At 44.7% G+C, this 21783-nt stretch overlaps 1 protein-coding gene across 4 annotated transcripts in view; it reads left to right on the top strand.

Moving 5' to 3' along the window:
* The first annotated feature begins 1855 nt into the window (after positions 1-1855).
* GARNL3 (GTPase activating Rap/RanGAP domain like 3) overlaps positions 1856-21783 on the top strand; it is a 238284-nt gene continuing 218356 nt past the window's right edge. For 2 of the 4 annotated variants that reach the window (XM_073314501.1, XM_073314498.1), the window contains exon 1: positions 1856-3022. Coding sequence is in view for 2 of the 4 variants with exons in the window: in XM_073314496.1 (XP_073170597.1) it covers positions 15124-15189 (66 nt within the window). In the remaining 2 variants the exon portion in view is untranslated. Of the gene's footprint in view, positions 3023-14462; positions 14951-15083; positions 15190-21783 lie in introns of those variants that run through there. The other 2 variants (XM_073314496.1, XM_073314503.1) reach the window with 2 other exon arrangements.

The following is a 21783-nucleotide window of genomic DNA, read 5'->3' as shown; positions in this document are numbered from 1 at the left end:
CAGCAGTGTGCCCTTGTTGCCAAGAAGGCCAATGGCATTTTGGGATGTATATGTAGGGGCATAGCGAGCAGATCGAGGGACGATTAGGGGTCTGGAACACATGACTTATGAGGAGAGGCTGAGGGAGCTGGGATTGTTTAGCCTGCAGAAGAGAAGAATGAGGGGGGATTTGATAGCTGCTTTCAACTACCTGAAAGGGGGTTCCAAAGAGGATGGCTCTAGACTGTTCTCAATGGTAGCAGATGACAGAACGAGGAGTAATGGTCTCAAGTTGCAGTGGGGGAGGTTTAGATTGGATATTAGGAAAAACTTTTTCACTAAGAGGGTGGTGAAACACTGGAATGCGTTACCTAGGGAGGTGGTAGAATCTCCTTCCTTAGAGGTTTTTAAGGTCAGGCTTGACAAAGCCCTGGCTGGGATGATTTAACTGGGAGTTGGTCCTGCTTTGAGCAGGGGGTTGGACTAGATGACCTTCTGGGGTCCCTTCCAACCCTGATATTCTATGATTCTATGATTCTATGATTTTTGGCTGCTTGTTTATATATTTACTGTGAAACAAGGTTTTTTTTATGTCCTATTGGAGCATTTGTAAGCCTTTTGATAGGGCTAAAGCTACTGAAATAGAAAAGCAAACAGGATAAGGCAATGAAATTGTTTTGTACTCCATTAAGCCTCCATCTCACATATCACCTACTAGTAAATGGCTATTGGGAAAAGTCCTCTGCTTGTTTCCTCATCTGTAATATAGGGATGATCACACCCCTTCCTTTGAATCTCTGAATGAGCAGCTGTGCCTGGGCCTAATAAAGCTATTCCAATTATGTTAACACTCAACCCCATTTTTCACACAGGCCTTCGAAGCCCACTTGCCTTGGTGGAATTTGAAGCAAAAAATAGGAATTCACATTTACTGGAAAACTTGTTTATGCTACAGCCTTCCTGTTCAATGATTTCAAAGAGCTCTATTTATCAAGGTAAAAATCTGTCCTTTACACAACCAGGCCCATAAAGGGTCTGGCCCTGTTCCTGCAATCACTGGTACACATGAGCAGTGCTACACACACATATGCAATATCTGGGTGTTTCCACGCCCAGGACCATCCCCAGCACTCAGGCAACCCACAGAAAACGGCATTAAAGTCATGTGTTCACATGATAATATTACCAGGGAGGGGGAGACTACAGCTGGTGGGGAATAGGACGACACTTTGGGGAGTGATTCTGGGCCCCAGCTGGAGTCTACCATAACCAAAATAATCCAACACTGACACTGGAAATCATCAGGCAGGGCACAGGATAGAGACTGCTACTCCCATGATACACTGAGACCCAGCAGCGCCCAGCAGACAGGTTTACATTAATCTGTTTACATTAAACGAAGTCCGTCCCAGTAACCTCCACTACGCCGCTTATCGTCCCAACAGCTGCGTAACAGTGACCGGAAGTTAAGTAGCCTGGTAAAAGGTCTACTATTGTTCGACTACAAACAGTGACCGGAAGTTGTTTACCCCAGCACTGAGTCTAATCCTGTCTGGACATAGTAACCGGAAGCTATTTGCCCCGGTAACTCTTTAATAGTGTCCCACTTGGGATAGTGACCGGGAATTATTTGTTGCGGTAAACACGTTAATACTGCCCCACCAGGAACAGTGACCGGATACCATTTACTGCGGTAAGCTAACACTAACCCACAGGGAACAGTGACCAGAAGTTATTTGCTCTGGCGTGCTGTTGAATGATGTTCCACGGGCAACAGTGACCGGAATCATTCGCACTGTTGTGCTGTCTAAAAGTATCCGCCTGCGGACAGTGACCGGAAATCTTTTACCGAAATGCTCATTCTAATAGTGTCCCACGGGGAAAGTGATCGGAAGTTTTTTGTCTAGGTGCGCTTTCTAATAGTATCCCACCGGACGTAATAACCGAAAGTAATTTATCTGATTCGCGCCCTAAGCGTGTTCTACGAAACTTATTTGTCCTGCTACGTGCTTAAGTGTCTCAGCGGGAACCGTACCAGAAGTTCTGTGTGCTCTCATAGTGTGGCACCAAAACCAGTTACTGGACATTTCCACGGTTATTGAACGCTCTACTGGCTCTACTACTGGGGATACTGGGATGCGGGAACAAGTGGCGATTCAGATTGCATCTCATTCAGTGAGGAGAGCTGGAGGCGGGCGGCTGTTGGCAGTGGATTGGAGATGGCAGGCCTGGGAGCGTGCGGCGTGGGATTCCCTGCTGCAGCCCAGCACGCAGGAGAATACAACTCGCATGGTGCAGAGCAGGGAGACTACTCCGACGAGGCATAGAGCAGATGGATTCCCTTCGCCATGACCCTGGCGCCGTCCTCTTCTCTGACTTTCTCGTGACGGCGGTACTATGCCAGCGTCGCATCGGCAACGCCCTGGAAATGGTCCCGGTCGGGCCTCTCAATGGCTGATGGAAGATGGAGTCCGGGATAAACACCTCTCCCACAATCCACCGCTTCACTCCTCCCCGCCCATCCAGCTTCTCCGTCAAGTCAATTTGTGCAGTTTGGGGCCACCTGCTGTGACTTCAGTTGTATTCTACAGAGATCCTCCAGCACTACCAGGCCTCTCCCCCCCACACTGAACTTGGCACTAGGCCCCTGCGTTGGACACCCCCTCTAAGAGGCACAGAAGAGACCCTCCCAGCGATCCCAGCCCCTGCCCAGAGACTGGGGCTGAGTCTGGCATTGGGCCTCTGCAAGGCATGACACCCCTCTAGGCAGTGCAAACTAGTCCCTCCAACACTCCCAGTCCCTGCCCAGCCAAGGTCCTGTGTCCTCTGCACAGCCACAGTCAGCGGTCCCTGAATGATGTTACTACTTCTACACATACCTGTTCTTGGGGTCTGAGCTGCTCCCCTGCCAGTTCTTGTGGCTGGTGGATGCCATGAGTCCAACCAAAGGCACTTAGAACAGCTCAGATGTCACTGCCTTCTGGACCAAGGACCGCACGGTACAGCTGATTGAGCACTTTGATGCTGTCACAATCTGCAGTGGGTAAGGCTCTTTAGTTATCATATTGGGGGAGATGTGAATTGGTCCCTGCTTGGTGCTGCTGCTTCCTCACTTGGATGGGTAGTTGTGAGCTGCTGGCAAAGGGGCTGAGCTGAGTCAGGGCAAGTGCATGGGGACACTGTTCTTCCTGCAAAGGCCTCTCCCTAGGGTGTAGGGAAGCAGCAGGGTCGGCTCTAGGGTTTTTTCCGCCCCAAGCAAAAAATTTGCTGCCCCAAGCTCCCAGAGCTCAACTGCCCAAGCGCAAAAAAAAAAAAAAAAAAATGGGGGATGGCCGGAATGCCACCCCTGGAATTGCGGTGCCCCAAGCACATGCTTGCTTTGCTGGTGCCTAGAGCCAGTCCTGGGAAGCAGCAATGTTGTGGAGACATCCAGAGGTGTGGAGTGGGTGAATATGCGGGAGCCATGGGCCATTCCCTAGTGTGTTCTGAGGGTAAGGGCCATTCCCCAGGATAGTAGGGGCAGGGGGCCTTTCCCTGGGTTGGAGGAGCCCCCTGGGGCACGGACTGGAAAACTGAGCCCTTCCCCAGGGAGCTAACGAGCTTCTGGTAGTTGGAGAATTCCCCCACTGTGTTGTCCCTGGGGAGGTCTGAGTAAGTAGATGGGTACACACACACCCCTTGGCCCCTATAGGCAGCATTGGAGAAAGTGGCTCCATAGTACTAACAGGGTCTGTCTGTCTGTCTGCTTGGTGAGAGAGACAAGCCTTCAAGATACATAGAATTCTTCTTGGTACTCAGAGTGTCATAGCTAAATACAAGGTCGAACAGATAGTTTAGCACTGTTGTTCTCAACCAGGGGTACATAGAGGTCTTCCAGGGGGTACATCAACTCATCTAGATATCTGCCTAGTTTAACAGGCTACATAAAAAGCACTAGCAAAATCAGTAAAAACTAAATTTTTATACAGACAATTACTTGTTTATATACCTCTATATACACTGAAATGTTAGTACAATATTTATATTCCAATTCATTTATTTTGTAATTATATGGTAAAAATGGGAAAGCAAGCAATTTTTCAGTAATAGTGTGCTCTGATACTTTTGTATTGTTATGTCTGATTTTGTAAGCAAGTAGCCTTTAAGGATATGCAAGACATATCAGACTCCTGAAAGGGGTACAATAGTCTGGAAAGGGTGAGAGCCACTGATTTAGCATAACTAGTTAACACATATTTTAAGGGACCATTAATGGGCCACTTCACTTTGAACAGCCCTGTAGTTATAGGACAAAACAGGAACAGTTAATGGGTTACAGATCGTTGTAATAAGCCATACATCCAGTGTCTTTATTGAAGATCTTGAGTTTGTATCTATCAAAGTTATTAATTTAAGTTCACAGGCTCATCCTTTGAAAGTGTTATGCTGGTTTGAGTATGAAGACTGATAGGTCAGATACAGAGTGATTGCTTTGTGAAAAGTGTTCACCTTTAGGTGATACAGTGTTGTTTTTTATAATTTTCTTATGTGAGTTTATTGTGATGTATTACATGGTATAAACTGGTTTCAGAGTAGCAGCCGTGTTAATCTTTATTCGCAAAAAGAAAAGGAGTACTTGTGGCACCTTAGAGACTAACAAATTTATTTGAGCGTAAGCTTTCGTGAGCTGTAGCTCACGAAAGCTTATGTGCAAATAAATTTGTTAGTCTCTAAGGTGCCACAAGTACTCCTTTTCTTTATGGTATAAACAAGCTCATATGGTCATGTGACTACAGACTTTTGCTTTAACCAAAGGCAACAAAGTACAAGAAAAGGCAGAAAATGTATCACCTGAGAAATATTTCCCAAACTTTCCAGATCTGTACTATTATGAGTACATAGTTGCATTATCAATTGTATTTAGAAGCCTTCTGCCAATTTTGTTCAAAATCAGATTTTCCTCAAGTGATTTTATGATTTTTTTTCAGATTGGATGCCCAATAACATTTAAACATATGCATCCAGCCTGGTGGTGCCCACCAGATATGTACCTATGTGGCAGCAATGACTTTTTTTAGCTGATGGGGTACAGCTTATGAATAAGACCCCTTTTTAAATATGGTAGGTAGAATACCTAATGCCCACCTGGGGCCAGACGAAGCTGTATATTATTGGTCTGGATGGAGTCCCACACTTCTGACTTCATTTTCTTGAGGCCCATTTAGGACTTGGGACACTGAGGGACGAATTTAGACCTAGTGAAAATAGGTATTACAGAAAATCCTGCACCCTGCTTTTGGGTGTGGGTGTGGGGGAGTGGTCTCAGTTCCCAGGCATGTGTCTCTGCACAAACACCAGCCCTCCCTCCATGAGGTCAGAATTAACCCCCGAAACAAGCACCAAACTGAACAATATAACAACATATTTAACTAACCTAGGCAAAGCCAGGAATAGCCCCAGGTCAAGATCTCTGGAAGGAATTACACAGACTCACTTGCCTCTGATACAGCACATAACTCCCACACACACACCTGGCTAGACACACACAGACTCTCTACCCGGCACCCATGCAAACCCCCAGCCCCTGGGTCAGTCCAACCTGTCCATGCACGCTGATGCTGGCATGCACTGTGAGCACAGAGATCAGAGCTGCTGCTTTTGCTCCTCCTACTCGTTCTTTATTCCATCCCCTCTCCAAACCTTCCTCCTGTCATGGTCTTGTTTCCCATCCTGCCTTCCATCTGCTTATAGGCTCAAATCCTCTAAGGTGATCCTATTTAATTCTGGGTGCTTGTTTTGGAGTGGGACTCCTCCTAGCCAGTCAGATTTGCACAGAGTAGCAAGGAGGGGAGGAAATGGGGGAAACACACCTGTCTCCAGGTAGCGGGCATGCTCCATGACTTGGCCACCCTAAGCGCTGCTCTGTCAGTTGAGTAGGAGGGACACCTCTCCCCCCCCCCCCCGCCCCCGTTCAGCCTTTCAGACTGTTGGGATGTTCCTGCCTTGTTGCTCTGTTCCCCCTGCCCCAGAATCAAGGTTGGAGTGCCTCCCCTCTGCTCTCCTCTTCCCCTGCCATGAGGCTGGACTTCGGTGCCTCATTCTTCCCCCTCCAGCCGCCTCACTCTTCTCCTCTGTTCGCTTGCGGCCAGGACCATGGTCTGATGCTTCCATAGGAATCCCCCCATGTGAGCCATCCCAATAGTGGGAGCCCAGTGACATTCAGTGGGTACTTATTGGAGGTGTACACTGTTTTGTTATAAATGTAGGTTAGCTCTAGCAAGTTCCATGTTTCTGACAGGATCCTCAGCCTCACTAGCAGTTTCTGATTGGCTCGCTTGCAAGGCTGTTGCCTTGTGGGTGGTAGGCTGCCATCCTTAGCTTGTGGTTGCCATATTGAGAGAAGACAATTCCTTGAACATCTGTGATGTGAAGGAAGTGCCTTGGTTCATGAGCACCTTGGTGGGGTAGCTCTAGGGCTAGACAAAGTAGCACCAGAAGGCTTCTGCTAGGCTTCAGCTCTGCCAGTGCCCCACAATCCTGACCCACAGCCCCTTGCTATCCGAGTGTGGGGCTCCCCACATAGCTCTGCCAGTACCCCTCTGTACCATACTATACCTTAGGGGAGTGTCTTGTAACCCCCATATTCCTCATCTGTATATAATTGTGATATTACATATAAAGCATGTCTTGTAAGGTATCAGGGGAAAGGTTATCATAGAATCATAGAATATCAGGGTTGGAAGGGACCTCAGGAGGTCATCTAGTCCAACCCCCTTCTCAAAGCAGGACCAATCCCCAACTAAATCATCCTAGCCAGGGTTTTGTCAAGCCTGACCTTAAAAACCTCTAAAGAAGGAGATTCCACCACCTCCCTAGATAACACATTCCAGTGTTTCATCACCCTCTTAGTGAAAAAGTTTTTCCTAATATCCAACCTAAACCTCCCCCACTGCAACTTGAGACCGTTACTCCTTGTTCTGTCATCTGCTACCACTGAGAACAGTCTAGATCCATCCTCTTTGGAACCCTGCAGACTAAACAATCCCAGTTCCCTCAGCCTCTCCTCATAAGTCATGTGTTCCAGTCCCCTAATCATTTTTGTTGTCCTCTACAGGACACTTTCCAGTTTTTCCACATCCTTCTTGTAGTTTGGGGCCCAAAACTGGACACAGTACTCCAGATGAGGCCTCACCAATGTCGAATAGAGGAGAACGACCAATCCCTCAATCTGCTGGCAGTGCCCCTACTTATACAGCCCAAAATGCCATTAGTCTTCTTGGCCCCAAATGCTGTTAGCCTTCTTGGCAACAAGGGCACACTGTTGACTCATGTCCAGCTTCTCATCCACTGTAATCCCTAAGGGGTGGCAGGTTTGTATAATTTTTGGTGGTGCCCAGAATGGGTCTAGTCCCCCACCTCCCCCCGCCCTCCCACCCACCCTGTAAGCCAATATATAGTTTATTAAATAATGTAAAAATGGACTGGAAACTGTAAGCGTTCAATAGTTTCCCTTTATTCCACAATATCACTATTGTAAGAAAAAATTATTTAACTAAGAATAGGAGTACTTGTGGCACCTTAGAGACTAACCAATTTATTTGAGCATGAGCTTTCGTGAGCTACAGCTCACTTCATCGGATGCATACCGTGGAAACTGTAGCAGACATTATATACACACAGAGATCATGAAACAATACCTCCACAAGTACTCCTTTTCTTTTTGCGAATACAGACTAACACGGCTGTTACTCTGAAACCTTTAACTAAGAATATCAATGTTATTAATACTCTTTTGAATACGGAAACAACCAGGCACTCTTTGATCAACAACCCTCAAAAGAAAATACTTTCTAAAATTAAAAGAAATATAGGGTTAGGGTTGTTGATTGTTAGTGGTCCTACAAATCAAGAATTTGTTGCTGGGATAAAATGAAGCTACAATGCACTGGCACCACAAGATTTCAAGGGTCAATTAAAAGTGGAAAGTCAGAAGCAGCACTCTCCTGCTTCAATATATTATATTTTGTTGAACCTGTTGTGACGAAGTGGGAATGTTCTTAATGTTTTCTCTGAATACTGTGTGGGTGCCTCAGTTTCCCCTATGCATTTCTTAAGGATCTAGGTGGTGGGATAAGGGTGTGTGATTGTTGTAGAGCCCTAGAAAGCCAGTATGATGCTATCTGCCACACCATGCACCTCCTGCAGTGAGTCCGCTCTGGCAGGGCTCCTGGGGAAGCCAGAGGGCCCTGTACCCCAACTCCACTGTCAGACGTGACTCTCAGCCAGCCGGTAAAACAGAAGGAACACAGTATAAAACAGAGCTTGTTGTAGGTACAGAAAACAGGACCCCTCAGTCAGTTCCAAGTTCCAACAGCAAGGAAAGTAACCAAGGCCTGGGTGGGGTATCAAACAACCCACCAACAGCCATTGTCCAGCAAGGGAGCTACAATTCAATGACTCACCTGCATGAGGCCACACCAGAGGAATTGCTTAGTCTTGCCTGGAGACTCAGCAATGTCCCGCAGACATGCCTGGACTTGTGCTCCCCAAGCACATGGGACTGAGGGTATAAAACAGAACATAGGGGGCCCATGCTTGGCCTTTCTCCTGTCCCCACCTATGCTGCAAGCAACAAGGACACTGAGAAGAAGACTTAAGACTCCAACAGAGGAGATTGGCACAGGTTTCAAGGGTGAAATCTGTGTACTATGAAATGCAATATCCAGTGGGGAGAGAAAAACTGCTTAATTTAGATGTTGCCCAGTCTAATAGGGTTGAGAGTTTAGACTGCTTATATTAGTCTGTGTGCTTATATTTTATTTTCTTGTGGTAACTAACGCTGACTTTTTGCCTATCACTTATAATCATTTAAAATCTATCCTTTGTAGTCAATAAATTTGTTTAACTGTTTATCTTTACTAGTGAGTTTACCTGAAGCGTTTGGTGGTCTGCTCAGGTTTGCAAAGGCTAGTGTATATCCACTTTCCATTGATGAATAAATTGATTAATAAATTTGCACCGCTCATTTTGAGCAGTGCAAAAAGGTATATTCCTGAGGTACAGTGCTGGAAGCTGGGGGGATTTGGCTCTGGTGCCTTTCTCTGTGTGATTCATGAGTGGCTCTGGGAGCATTCATGCAATCTAGCTGGATGCAGGTCTCCACGTGTGGTTGTGCTGAGTGATAACAGCACCTGAAGGGGTTTGCTGCTGGTCACTAGCAAGGCACTGTGAGAGACAACCCAGGCTAGAGAGAGTTCAGGGGGCACAGCGGTCCCACAGTCCCAGGCTGTACCCCAGGGATCCCGTCACATCCTATGTCCAGGCCACCCTGGGTCACTGCATAGAATGTGGGAAGGCATACACTCAGGGCACTGCCCCCATCTTGGTCGCCAGTGCCTCCAAAGGTGATGGGATACACTCAGGACACTGACCCTCCTGGACACCTGTGGTCACAGTCCCAACGGAGGTAAGGAACACCTGGGACACTACCGCATCTGGCCACCAGGGTCATTCCCCTCCTCTCTGCCCTGAGGGCTACACACACAGCACTTCCTCATCTAGCCATCAGGGTCACTGGCCCAATGCAAGGTAGGATGGGGTGGGGTGGACTGGGCTGCTGAAACACACACAAGGCACTGCCCAACTACTGAACCAGGGGTCACTGCCCCAGTGAGGAGGGGGAAATACACAAGGCACTGTCCCACCTGACCACCAGGTTTCACTGCTTCCAAGGGGGTGAGGAGAGAATACACACAAACCATTGACCCATCTTGGGTCAGTGCCCCCACTGGAGGAAGAGATACACCCAGGGCACTGCTCCACCTAGCCACCAGGTGACACTGCCCCAATTGTGGGGGATATACATAGGGAACTGCCTCATCTGGCCACCAGAGGTCACTGCCCTAATAGGAGGGATATATACAGGGTACTGCCTCACATGTCCAGGAGGGTTCACTGCCTCTGCCTGGGAGAGGGTTACACATATGGCATGTCCTAAACTGGCCACCAGGGGTCATTGCACACATGGAGGGGAGACACACAGAATACTGGCCACCAGGGTCACTACCACAATTGGAACAGGGATACACACAGGGTATGAGGGTGTCAGTAGGGGGAGCATACACACAGGGCATTGCACCCTGGTATCCCAGCACTGGGCTCTCTACACACAGCTAGAGTGAGATGGAGAGAGTGCATGTGGTGTTCTGCACTTTAAAAAATGAACCACACCAAGGGTCGTCACAGCTGAATTTTATTTAAAATAGAGCATTCTTTATCACAAAGTTACAACTCCCCCACTGTCAAGCATCTGACAGCAAACACCCACAACACAGAGACCCAAAGAGGAAAGAGCTTTAATGTGAAGCAATGAGATCTAGAGACCCTCGTGAGGGGCTGTGGGGAAGCAGAAAAAGAGAAACTAACTTGTAGTATTATAAAATGCTCCCCATCAGCATTCGATAATCTGCCATTACTGAGCATACTGGAGCAATCTAAACATGTGCAGTAACAGGGGTTAAAGGCAGGCTGGAGTGAGCATGCAATGGCTAGATCAGGCTTCTCCTCCTTATCCAAAACAATGTAGTGAGCTTCTATTTGCTTCACGGAAGTATTTTACACGCAGACTGCTCCTAAAATATTCATCAATTTTATGTGTGTTTTTGATGTTTATGTATGATTGACATGTCTGTTTACAAATATGTCGTCTCTGCCATTCTGATTGCTGGCATTGGCCACTCTTTCCTGTAATCTCCTGTAAATGTAGTTTCATTCCTTTTAATTATTTACTTTTGGGAAGTAGAAAACCCTCCACTAGGGCGACTTACCTGGCAAAGTGGACTAGGTTCTCCCACTGGGCATCTGAACGTAGCCTCTCCCCAGCGCACACCTCGCTGCAGTTAATCTTGGAATACCTGCTCCTCCTGAAAAATCAGGGCCTGGCCCGCTCTTCTATCAAAGTTCATCTAGCAGCCACCTCGGCTTTTCATCCACCAATCCAGGATAGATCGGTGTTCTTGCATGAGATGTCCATCAGGTTCCTGAAAGGCCTTGAAAAGCTCTTCCCTCCTGTTAGGGATCCTATCCCACAATGGGACCTCAATCTGGTTCTCTCCAGACTCACGGGTCTGCCCTTTGAGGCTTTGGGCTCTTGTTCCCTTTCTCGCCTATCGTGGAAAGTTGCCTTCCTTGTGGCAGTGACGTCGGCTAGACGAGTGTCAGAGATTAAAGCCCTGACCTCGGAACCGCCATATACAGTCTTCTACAAAGACAAGGTACCTCCCGGTGTTCTGTCTTAAACCGAACAAGACCAATGAGGAGAGGCGACTGCATGCCCTGGACGTCTGACGTGCCTTGGCGTTTTACCTTTCGCAGGTCGACACAGCTCTTCATCATGATAGCGGACAGGAAGAACGCCCTGCCAGTGTCCTCTTAGAGGATCTCCAACTGTATCAGTTCCTGCATCCGGACCTGTTATGAGTTGGCGCAGGTTCAACCGCCACTGTTGGTGAAGGGCCACTCAACGAGAGCACAAGCGTTCTCAGCAGCCTTCCTGGTACATGTCCCCATCCAGGACATTTGCAGAGCCAGGACGTGGTCTTCAGTTTCACATGTTCACGGCACACTAAACCATCAACCTGCAGGCCAAGGATGACGCTGGGTTTAGAACTGTGTTACAGGCTACACATCCATGAACTCCTACCCGCCCCTGTTGGTACTGCTTGGATGTCACCTAACATGGAATGGATGTGAACAAGCATTCAAAGAAGAAAAGACAGTTACTTTTTCCGTAAGTGGTGTTCTTCGAGATGTGGTGCTCATGTCCGTTCCATGACCTGTACTCCTTCCCCACTGTCGGAGTTTCCGGCAAGAAGGAACTGAAGGTGGGAGAAGCCAGTGGCACCCTTTATACCACGGCATACGCACGCCACTCCAAGGGGGCGCCAGAGCCAGTCCCCAATAGATACCACTGAGGGAAAAACTTTCAGCACTGGTCCATATGGTGAGCATGCATACCTTACATGGAATGGACATGAGTAACACATCTCAAAGTTACAGAAAAGGTAACTGTCTTTTCATTAACCGTCAGTCCACAGTATCAAACACATTTATCAGGGTGGTGATGATTAGGGCTTGCTATCCCAAGGGAGGGTAAACAACTAATAAGCAAGGGGAAAAATGGTCAAAAGAAAGAAGGGGTTGGGGACAAACTAAATGACTGCTAAATAGTGGCTAGCTGGAGAACTCAGTTTTGTGTGGAAACTCAGACCTAAACCCTTGTCAGATGGCATTAAAAATAGCAACTTGGAACGTATGCTTCATTCTGAGTTCTTGGTGGAGACGGTTGCTCTCTGTTTTTGGAGGGGCACAATTTGGATACAGTGTGGATTCAGGAAACAAGACTTTGTTTTAGGTGAGATGTTTTTGGAATTAAAAGGATTGGAAGGAGGCCCAATACTTACCCTGGAGTTCAGATTAAGAAAATTTTAAGTATACACTATTGGTGTGGAGGATGTTTAAAATTTCAGCCTGGAAGGGGCTTACTTTTTTTTTTTTCCTGTTATTTGGATAAGACATATTGTGTAACTATGCCCTGCAGCATCAGAAGCTGAGGAAAAATCTTTTAATAGAATATTTTCTCTTCTTATTGACAGCTTGTAAACAGTTATTCCAGAGAGATTGTAATTGTTTAGTTACAGTGACTGAGTGAAACAACCAAAAGGTTTAGTGCTGAATAACTTACTTATGGGTGGCATGTGATGTTATAGGTTACAGGATGCTACTTAGGCTCAGCTGAAAGTCTGATTTCATATCTCAAATAGCACAAAACAATGTTAATGTAATATTAGGTTTGTACAGTTAAGCACTTAACATTTATGAAATGATAATATTAAGTTTATGATGTAGATCACATAACTAAATGCTATATCATAATGCAGACTTGCCAGGATGCACAGTTAAAGTTATGCACTCAGCTGGAACTTCTACATTTCCTAATTTTGTAATGTTGCATTGTTCAGTCCTAACGCTGTGTTATCATAGTTGTTTAAATTTACTTTCCTTGTACTTTTAGGGAAAATAAATGTGTCAGAAGCAGTGTTTTGGTATTTGTTTGTTTGTTGCTCTAGCCCTGTCTAAAAATGTTTGACTAGAACTGTTTTAATAAAAGAAGAAATTATTCTCACTCTCCAAAATTCCAAAATACTTATAGGAATTTTGCTAACCACCCCACCCACCCACCCAAACAAACAAACAAACCTGTACAGAGATCACCCATAGAAAATTATAGCTGGAAAAAGTCAATAATTGGAAAAGTTTATGTGGAATATGGAGTGATAATAGAACTGATCTGAAATCTGGAATATAATGGTATTTGCTAGATTGCCAGGTGAATGCTGTAATACATCCCAGCTATATTTTAAACTCAATTCACTGTCTGCAAATGCTCAATAGTTGAGGAATTCCTTTGCACTAAAGTTTTTTTGAAGTCCAGAACTTTTGTTGAGAGCTTGTAAAACACTGATTGGGGTCTCAGGATCCCAGCCCACAGGCCATCTGTGGCCCGAGCACCTCCCCACTGTGGCCCGCAGAGGAGAGACACATGCAGCCATGCTGCTGGCAATGTCTGCTGCAGGCACTGCCCATGGCAGCTCCCATTGACTGGGGGAGAGGGACAAGGATACTATCTTTAGTCGCCGGGCAGAGTCAGCCATGGAGGCTGCATCATTAGTTGCCAGGCAGAGTCAGCCATGGAGGCAGCATCATTTTTTTCCACAATGAATATAAACGAGTCAAAATACCGAACACAACTATCTGATGAACACCTTACTGCAATCCTGAAGGTTTCAACTGCTCAGCCACTGAGGCCAAACATCAACAAACTGACAGAATTGAAGAGTTGCCAGGTGTCTGTCAAACACTAAGAAGACTCTGGCAGGCAAAGAATTGTATAAAGTTGTATGACTAAGACATTTCTAAGAAATTCAAAATAAAAAGTACAATATAAACGTTTTCTTTTCTGAACACCATCTTCAGTGACATTATTGGCCCACTGGGAGGATTTGAGGACTGGCATTGTCCCTAAGGTAAATTGAGTTTGAGACCCCTGGATTAAAAGATGGTGGGTCTAAGAATAATATTTACAGTACTTCAGTGGTAAGAATTTTGGTATTGGAGGTGTGCAGAATTGGGCCACTTGTTAATTTTCTTATCATTCAGACAAAAAAACAACCCCCCAACCAAAAAACAAAACAAAACAAAATTCAAACCCTTACTTGAATTTTTACTGTGCCCTTAAAAGGGCAGGAACAGATATAAACCAACAATAATATAATCCAGAGAGATAATCAGATCCTATTTAAAAAAAGCAAAATAAACAAAAATGAGGTATATTTGATTGTTACATTACAGTTTATCACTTTGTCAATTCCCTGCAAATTATTTTAATTTCTGATCTTTTTCAAGTCTTTTTTTTTTTTTTTTAAATTCTGGTGCTTACTAATTTTCTGCTGCTTCTGTTTTGATACTTTCTTTTCTTTTTAATTCTTGGTAAGTATTGTGTATTGTTTTTTTGCTCTGATTTTCATCTTTTTACACATTTTTCAAGACAGCCTTATGTTTTTATATTTATAAAATATATGTATGTATGTGTTTGGGATTTTTTTCTTTTTTGCAGGGAAACTTTGGCTCAGAACCAGCATTAGCTCCTAACAGAGCTGAGGCAGCTTGCTATTTGTGTGTCTGCCAGCCTAGTACTGCAGTAGATATGCTGCATCCTGCACCATCCAACACAGAATAAGGAATATCTATCATTCCTGCAAACTGCCAACTAGAATCGTAGATTTAAGCTAGACAGCATTGGAGCCAATGAATTTGCAGTATATGTTCTTACACTGCCCTGTTTTTTTTATTTTGCTTTCACTCTTGTTTACTTTATTTATTAATTTTGTGCTTGTTGTTTGATAAAATGGGAAAAGACTTTTGACAGCATGAGGTAAGGGAGGGGAGGAGGGCTTTGTTTCCTAAAGTAAGCCTTCTTTCCTAATGCATTTAAAATTTCTTACAGAGTTAAAATGGTGTCATATTACTTATGTGTAGTGTGCTGATATTTTCTTTTTTTCCTGCAGAGGCTATGTATTTGCATTCCAGCCTCATTTGGATTTGGAGATGTTGTTAACCTCAGTACAAAATGTAAACCGGTCCACAGCTGAGATCTCCCCAGAACTCTTTCAGGTGGCTTTCACTTTTGGATCCCTCCATGGGGGAAAATGATTTGAGATAACCCTGTGTTATGAAAGCCTTTAGTGATGCTGCAGTTCCAAAGATACATGCATTTAGCAGAGTGGATTTCTTTGCTATAGAAAAGGGGTGTGGTGGGATAGAATAACTGAAATTCCAGCTGCAGAATCACAAGAGGCTACCAGAGAGTGGGTAATTATTCAAGCTTGAGCCAGTCAAAATAATATACCTATTGACTCTTATTTATTCCAAATAAAGAAGTAAAAGAGAGAAAATGATAACCACTAAACACTTGAGCTGAAAATAAATGTTTCAGAGTTGGAAGGCAGTTCTCTCACCTGTTTTATGATTTTTCTATAAGCAGGTTCTCTGGAAGAAGCAAAGAAAGTAACTTTTTTTTTTTTTTAAGGCAGTAGGCCTTCAGTGCAATCCAGATACTTGGAGATAAGAAAAGTTGTTCATTAGTATGGAAAGGATGACTGTTAACAAGATTGTACGCAGTGTTGTTGTAGACTTGCTGGTCCCAGAATATGAGAGAGCCAAGGTGGGTGAGGTAATATCTTTTATTGCATACGTTTTTGTTGGTGTGAGAGGCAAGCTTTCTAACGTACATAGAGGGAAGAAAGGTAAGCAGCAGGATACGGACCCTGGACTTCAGGAAAGCAGACTTCGACTCCCTCAGGGAATGGATGGCCAGGATCCCCTGGGGGACTAACTTGAAGGGGAAAGGAGTCCAGGAGACTGGCTGTATTTCAAGGAATCCCTGTTGAGGTTACAGGGACAAACCATCCCGATGAGTCGAAAGAATAGTAAATATGGCAGGCGACCAGCTTGGCTTAATGGTGAAATCCTAGCGGATCTTAAACATAAAAAAGAAGCTTACAAGAAGTGGAAGGTTGGACATATGACCAGGGAAGAGTATAAAAATATTGCTCGGGAATGTAGGAATGTTATCAGGAGGGCCAAATCGCACCTGGAGCTGCAGCTAGCCAGAGATGTCAAGAGTAACAAGAAGGGTTTCTTCAGGTATGTTGGCAACAAGAAGAAAGCCAAGGAATGTGTGGGCCCCTTACTGAATGAGGGAGGCAACCTAGTGACAGAGGATGTGGAAAAAGCTAATGTACTCAATGCTTTTTTTGCCTCTGTTTTCACTAACAAGGTCAGCTCCCAGACTGCTGCGCTGGGCATCACAAAATGGGGAAGAGATGGCCAGCCCTCTGTGGAGATAGAGGTGGTTAGGGACTATTTAGAAAAGCTGGACGTGCACAAGTCCATGGGGCCGGACGAGTTGCATCCGAGAGTGCTGAAGGAATTGGCGGCTGTGATTGCAGAGCCATTGGCCATTATCTTTGAAAACTCGTGGCGAACCGGGGAAGTCCCGGATGACTGGAAAAAGGCTAATGTAGTGCCAATCTTTAAAAAAGGGAAGAAGGAGGATCCTGGGAACTACAGGCCAGTCAGCCTCACTTCAGTCCCTGGAAAAATCATGGAGCAGGTCCTCAAAGAATCAATCCTGAAGCACTTGCATGAGAGGAAAGTGATCAGGAACAGCCAGCATGGATTCACCAAGGGAAGGTCATGCCTGACTAATCTAATCGCCTTTTATGATGAGATTACTGGTTCTGTGGATGAAGGGAAAGCAGTGGATGTATTGTTTCTTGACTTTAGCAAAGCTTTTGACACGGTCTCCCACAGTATTCTTGTCAGCAAGTTAAGGAAGTATGGGCTGGATGAATGCACTACAAGGTGGGTAGAAAGCTGGTTAGATTGTCGGGCTCAACGGGTAGTGATCAATGGCTCCATATCTAGTTGGCAGCCGGTATCAAGTGGAGTGCCCCAAGGGTCGGTCCTGGGACCGGTTTTGTTCAATATCTTCATAAATGATCTGGAGGATGGTGTGGATTGCACTGTCAGCAAATTTGCGGATGATACTAAACTGGGAGGAGTGGTAGATACGCTGGAGGGGAGGGATAGGATACAGAAGGACCTAGACAAATTGGAGGATTGGGCCAAAAGAAATCTGATGAGGTTCAATAAGGATAAGTGCAGGGTCCTGCACTTAGGACGGAAGAACCCAATGCACAGCTACAGACTAGGGACCGAATGGCTAGGCAGCAGTTCTGCGGAAAAGGACCAAGGGGTGACAGTGGACGAGAAGCTGGATATGAGTCAGCAGTGTGCCCTTGTTGCCAAGAAGGCCAATGGCATTTTGGGATGTATAAGTAGGGGCATAGCGAGCAGATCGAGGGACGTGATCGTTCCCCTCTATTCGACATTGGTGAGGCCTCATCTGGAGTACTGTGTCCAGTTTTGGGCCCCACACTTCAAGAAGGATGTGGATAAATTGGAGAGAGTCCAGCGAAGGGCAACAAAAATGATTAGGGGACTGGAACACATGAGTTATGAGGAGAGGCTGAGGGAGCTGGGATTGTTTAGCCTGCAGAAGAGAAGAATGAGGGGGGATTTGATAGCTGCTTTCAACTACCTGAAAGGGGGTTCCAAAGAGGATGGCTCTAGACTGTTCTCAATGGTAGCAGATGACAGAACGAGGAGTAATGGTCTCAAGTTGCAGTGGGGGAGGTTTAGATTGGATATTAGGAAAAACTTTTTCACTAAGAGGGTGGTGAAACACTGGAATGCGTTACCTAGGGAGGTGGTAGAATCTCCTTCCTTAGAGGTTTTTAAGGTCAGGCTTGACAAAGCCCTGGCTGGGATGATTTAACTGGGAATTGGTCCTGCTTTGAGCAGGGGGTTGGACTAGATGACCTTCTGGGGTCCCTTCCAACCCTGATATTCTATGATTCTATGATTCTCTTACCTGATCCCTGAAGAAGAACTCTGCGTAAGCTCAAAAGCTTCTCTCTCTCACCAACAGAAGCTGGTCCAATAAAAGATATTACCTCACCCACTTTGTCTCTGTTAACAATGTTTATTTTAACAATGGTGTTGGATTCTGTGGTGTATAAGGTCCTACCCCTCTAGTTTGTGTGTGTTGGGGTGTTTCTGAGTGCATACACAGTCTGCACCCTTAAACTCTTCCTAGAATATTAGTTATAGACAGTGCTGAATGTATACACCGTCAGCACCCTTGAACTCTTCCTAAAATATTAGGTATAGACAATGCTGTGTGCTATTTGAGAACTAATTTAACCTAGATTTGCAATAAATTCTTGGACTTGAGTACTGACCTTCGAGTCACAAGTATTGTGCGCTCTATACAGATAATCTACAGTCAAGCAGAAGTTACTCTTCACAGATTTGCTACAGTTTTATTACTTTACAAGGATAAAATAAATTAATAGGGTTGATTTCTAAAAGTCACTTACATTAGATGTGTCCATTCATCAGTCAAGGAACTTCAACAAGGATTTTAAAACATTCATTAATATAATGAGGGTGCTACTGTTTTTTTGGACTTTATTTTGCCCCTTGGCACAGTTTTTAGCTTAACTTGTTTAGAGAATGCTATATTTTTCTTTTAATCAAGAAACAGGTGGTGGGGATCCTTGCATCATAACAGAAACTTAGGGTATTTTATAGATAACCCACTGCAATCAAAATATTCTACACTTCTGTGGCACTGACAGATCATGCAGTTTGAGGGCACTGCTAGAAATGCTATTCTGCCCAGTGCTGGAGACTGATTGGAGTGTGTCAGTACACTTGATTCCTGTATGGTGAGGAAAATTATGACAGAAGGGTTATCAAAGTGGGATTGCTCCCACAATTATTACTATATTCAACTATTTTAAAATTTCAGACTTTGATGCTACACAGTACAAGTGCCAAATGATGCATGTATGAGTATGAGGTGAAAAGTAATGAACAGGAGAGTGGCCATGAAGCATACAGGCTGACCTCCTGAGAGTGCTGCTTCCTGGCCACCAAGTTACTCCTGTTTAGAACCCGGAGTTATGCCAAGGAAGAGAACTTTGTGACCATATGCTCTTTTGGATGTTGAGTAGCATATTTACATATCTATGCAGATGCTCCCATCCTGTGCTTAAAAACATGACCTTTATACTCTGAGTTTCTGAGAATAAGTATGTCAGTGGGAAGGGAGCTCAAGATTTTCTTCCTCTCATTGCATAGTTCTTTGCTTAGGACCTGATTCACCATTTCCTTACTGTTTCTGCCATCATTTACACCAGTGCAAAGTGAGTGAAATACTTACCATTCTGATTTGGTAGCATTTTACCTCCACTTTGCACTGGTGAACATGACTACGCAAGATTCAGATTAAGGGTGAATTTGTGCCCCTGGTGTTTACCTTTATCTGCAGCCATGTGTCTGTTCTGTTGATGCTTGCACTAGAGCACCACAGCCTTCAGTCTAGTCTGGCCTGCACCTTCCTCCAGAACTAAATTTGCTTTCCAAAGTTTTAAATGAAAAGTGTGGTTTACATTTTTAGAATGTGGTATTCTACTGTGATCCAAATAATATTTGAATAACACACCCTTCCAAACAATGCATGGATTTAAGTTTCCTCAAAAATATTTAAAAAGAAATGTCTATTTCCACCAAAAATCTAGTATTATATGCTGTTGATAATTCTTTGTGTAGAGAAAACAATGAAGTGGTGATGATTCAGTTCGAGTAGAAATAATGTTAATTTATTAGAAACCATAAATTCTTATATAATTTATGTGGCCATGACTAAGTCAAAAGTAAAGTGTATTTTGAAAAACCAGATGAATGGCATGCTTTAAAATTAGAAGAAATGTTAGAAGAAAAGAAGGATTAGAAGAAAATGTCTTTGCTTCCATGTTGAAGTCTCAAATCATCAATGCCCTTCGTGGCAAAAGCTAGGAGGGATACTCAGTGCAGCTTTAGACCTGGTTGTTCCACTATCAACTAGATCTTTACCTTGAGACAGTTTTTGAAAAGATGCCTGAATTTAATAAGCTGTGCACAACATTTTTATAAGCTTCCACCACGCCTTTGATTCAGTGCTTCAAGTTTGTGGGCTCTGATGAGGTGACTTAGCATCCCTGGGAAGACAGAGTTTTTGATAGAAGAGCTCTATAATGGAACAGAAAGCTATGTTTGAGTTAATAGTAGATACATGGCATGGTTTCCAGTTTCCACAAGAGTTTGGCAATACTGCGTCCTGTCACCATTGTTGTTCAGTGTTGGCATTGATTGGTTGATGGAAGCTTACAAAAATGATTCCAAGAAATCCCTGGCCATAATTAAGGCTACAATATTTAATGGAAGAGATGCAGAAAAATACAGGGAGCCTGTAAGAGGCACATTGGTTGGAGAATGACTCCACTCTGTGCTCACCTTGCAGTGGTGGCTCTTATCCTGTGGGTTGGGTCCCCCTCCCTGCTCCGGGCATTGTGACTTGGCCCACGTGCTTGCAATAGCACTCAGGTTTGGTGCATCTGCCCCTCCATCTCCATCTACAGGTGGACACACCAAACCTGGATGGTGTTGTGGCCACATGGGTCAGGTTCTAATGCCAATCAAATTTAGCCCTTCTGCCCCTCTGTTTCCATCTGCAGAGGGGAAGATGTGCCAAGCCTCAGTGGTGCTGCAACCATGTGAACTAGGTTGTAAAGCCTGGAGGGGAAAGGAACTGCTTCTCTCTGTGTGTGTAGGTTTCATAGACTTTATCAGAATTCACGATTACTGTGAACACTGCAACCTTCACACCAAACACAGTAGCCTTAGCCATAACCATGAAGCAGCCTTCAACTCGCGATTACAGCCAGCTCAGTATTAACCTGTCTGGATGAGATATTGAACAAGTGACAACTGTCAAATACTTGGGAAACACCATAGATAGTGCTGGAGGATGCTTGAAAGATGTGGATGCTTGTATAGCAGCAATTGCTATCATGTGTCGGGCCCTTCAGTGGCCTCTGCAGAGAAGTTGTGACATCAAGCTTTCTACAAAACTGCTGATCTACAGAACCACATTTATACCAACTTTATTGTATAGCAGTGATATGTGTGTGCTGAGAAAGGCTGAAGAGCAGCGGACTGACATTTTCAATCTTTGTTGTCTTTGCCAGCTCCTCTGTGTTAAGTAACAGCGCAAGATCAGCAATGAGAATATTCATAGCCAAATCCATCAATCACCTCTGCCCACACTGGATTGATTTTGGCATATTTCTTGTTATGGCCATACTATTCAGATGGAAGACTCATTAATCACAAAATATCTTTTCTAAAAATGCTGCTACACGATCAACAATCGTGTGGTTGCCAAAAGTTTCAGTGGCACAATAAGTTCACCAGTGACAGACATAGATTGAACATCCAGCTAGACTGTCTGAAGGACTTAGCTAGAGATTGATCTGCATGACATTTGATCTGCAAGAAGGCTATCCCTTTGGGATTCATCTTGATGATGACTGTCAATTTTGGCCCATGGATGTTTAATACATTGACATGTAGCTGTGATGTTCTTGTTATTAAACTCTGACTGAAGACCGTTCACAGCTGGTTTGTGCCTTTAGTTCAGCAGAATTGCTGCAGATTGGAAAATGGAGTCTGGTCTCATTTATAGCAGTGTAACCTTATTGTCTTCAGTGCAGTAACTGCTGGTTTACACCAGGTCTAAGAGAGAAGAGAATTGGG

This window comes from Lepidochelys kempii, chromosome 16, assembly GCF_965140265.1.
Source record: "Lepidochelys kempii isolate rLepKem1 chromosome 16, rLepKem1.hap2, whole genome shotgun sequence".
Classification (NCBI taxonomy): domain Eukaryota; kingdom Metazoa; phylum Chordata; order Testudines; family Cheloniidae; genus Lepidochelys; species Lepidochelys kempii.
Note: the sequence above shows the minus strand (reverse complement) of the source record. Positions and strands in the feature narration are given on the sequence as shown.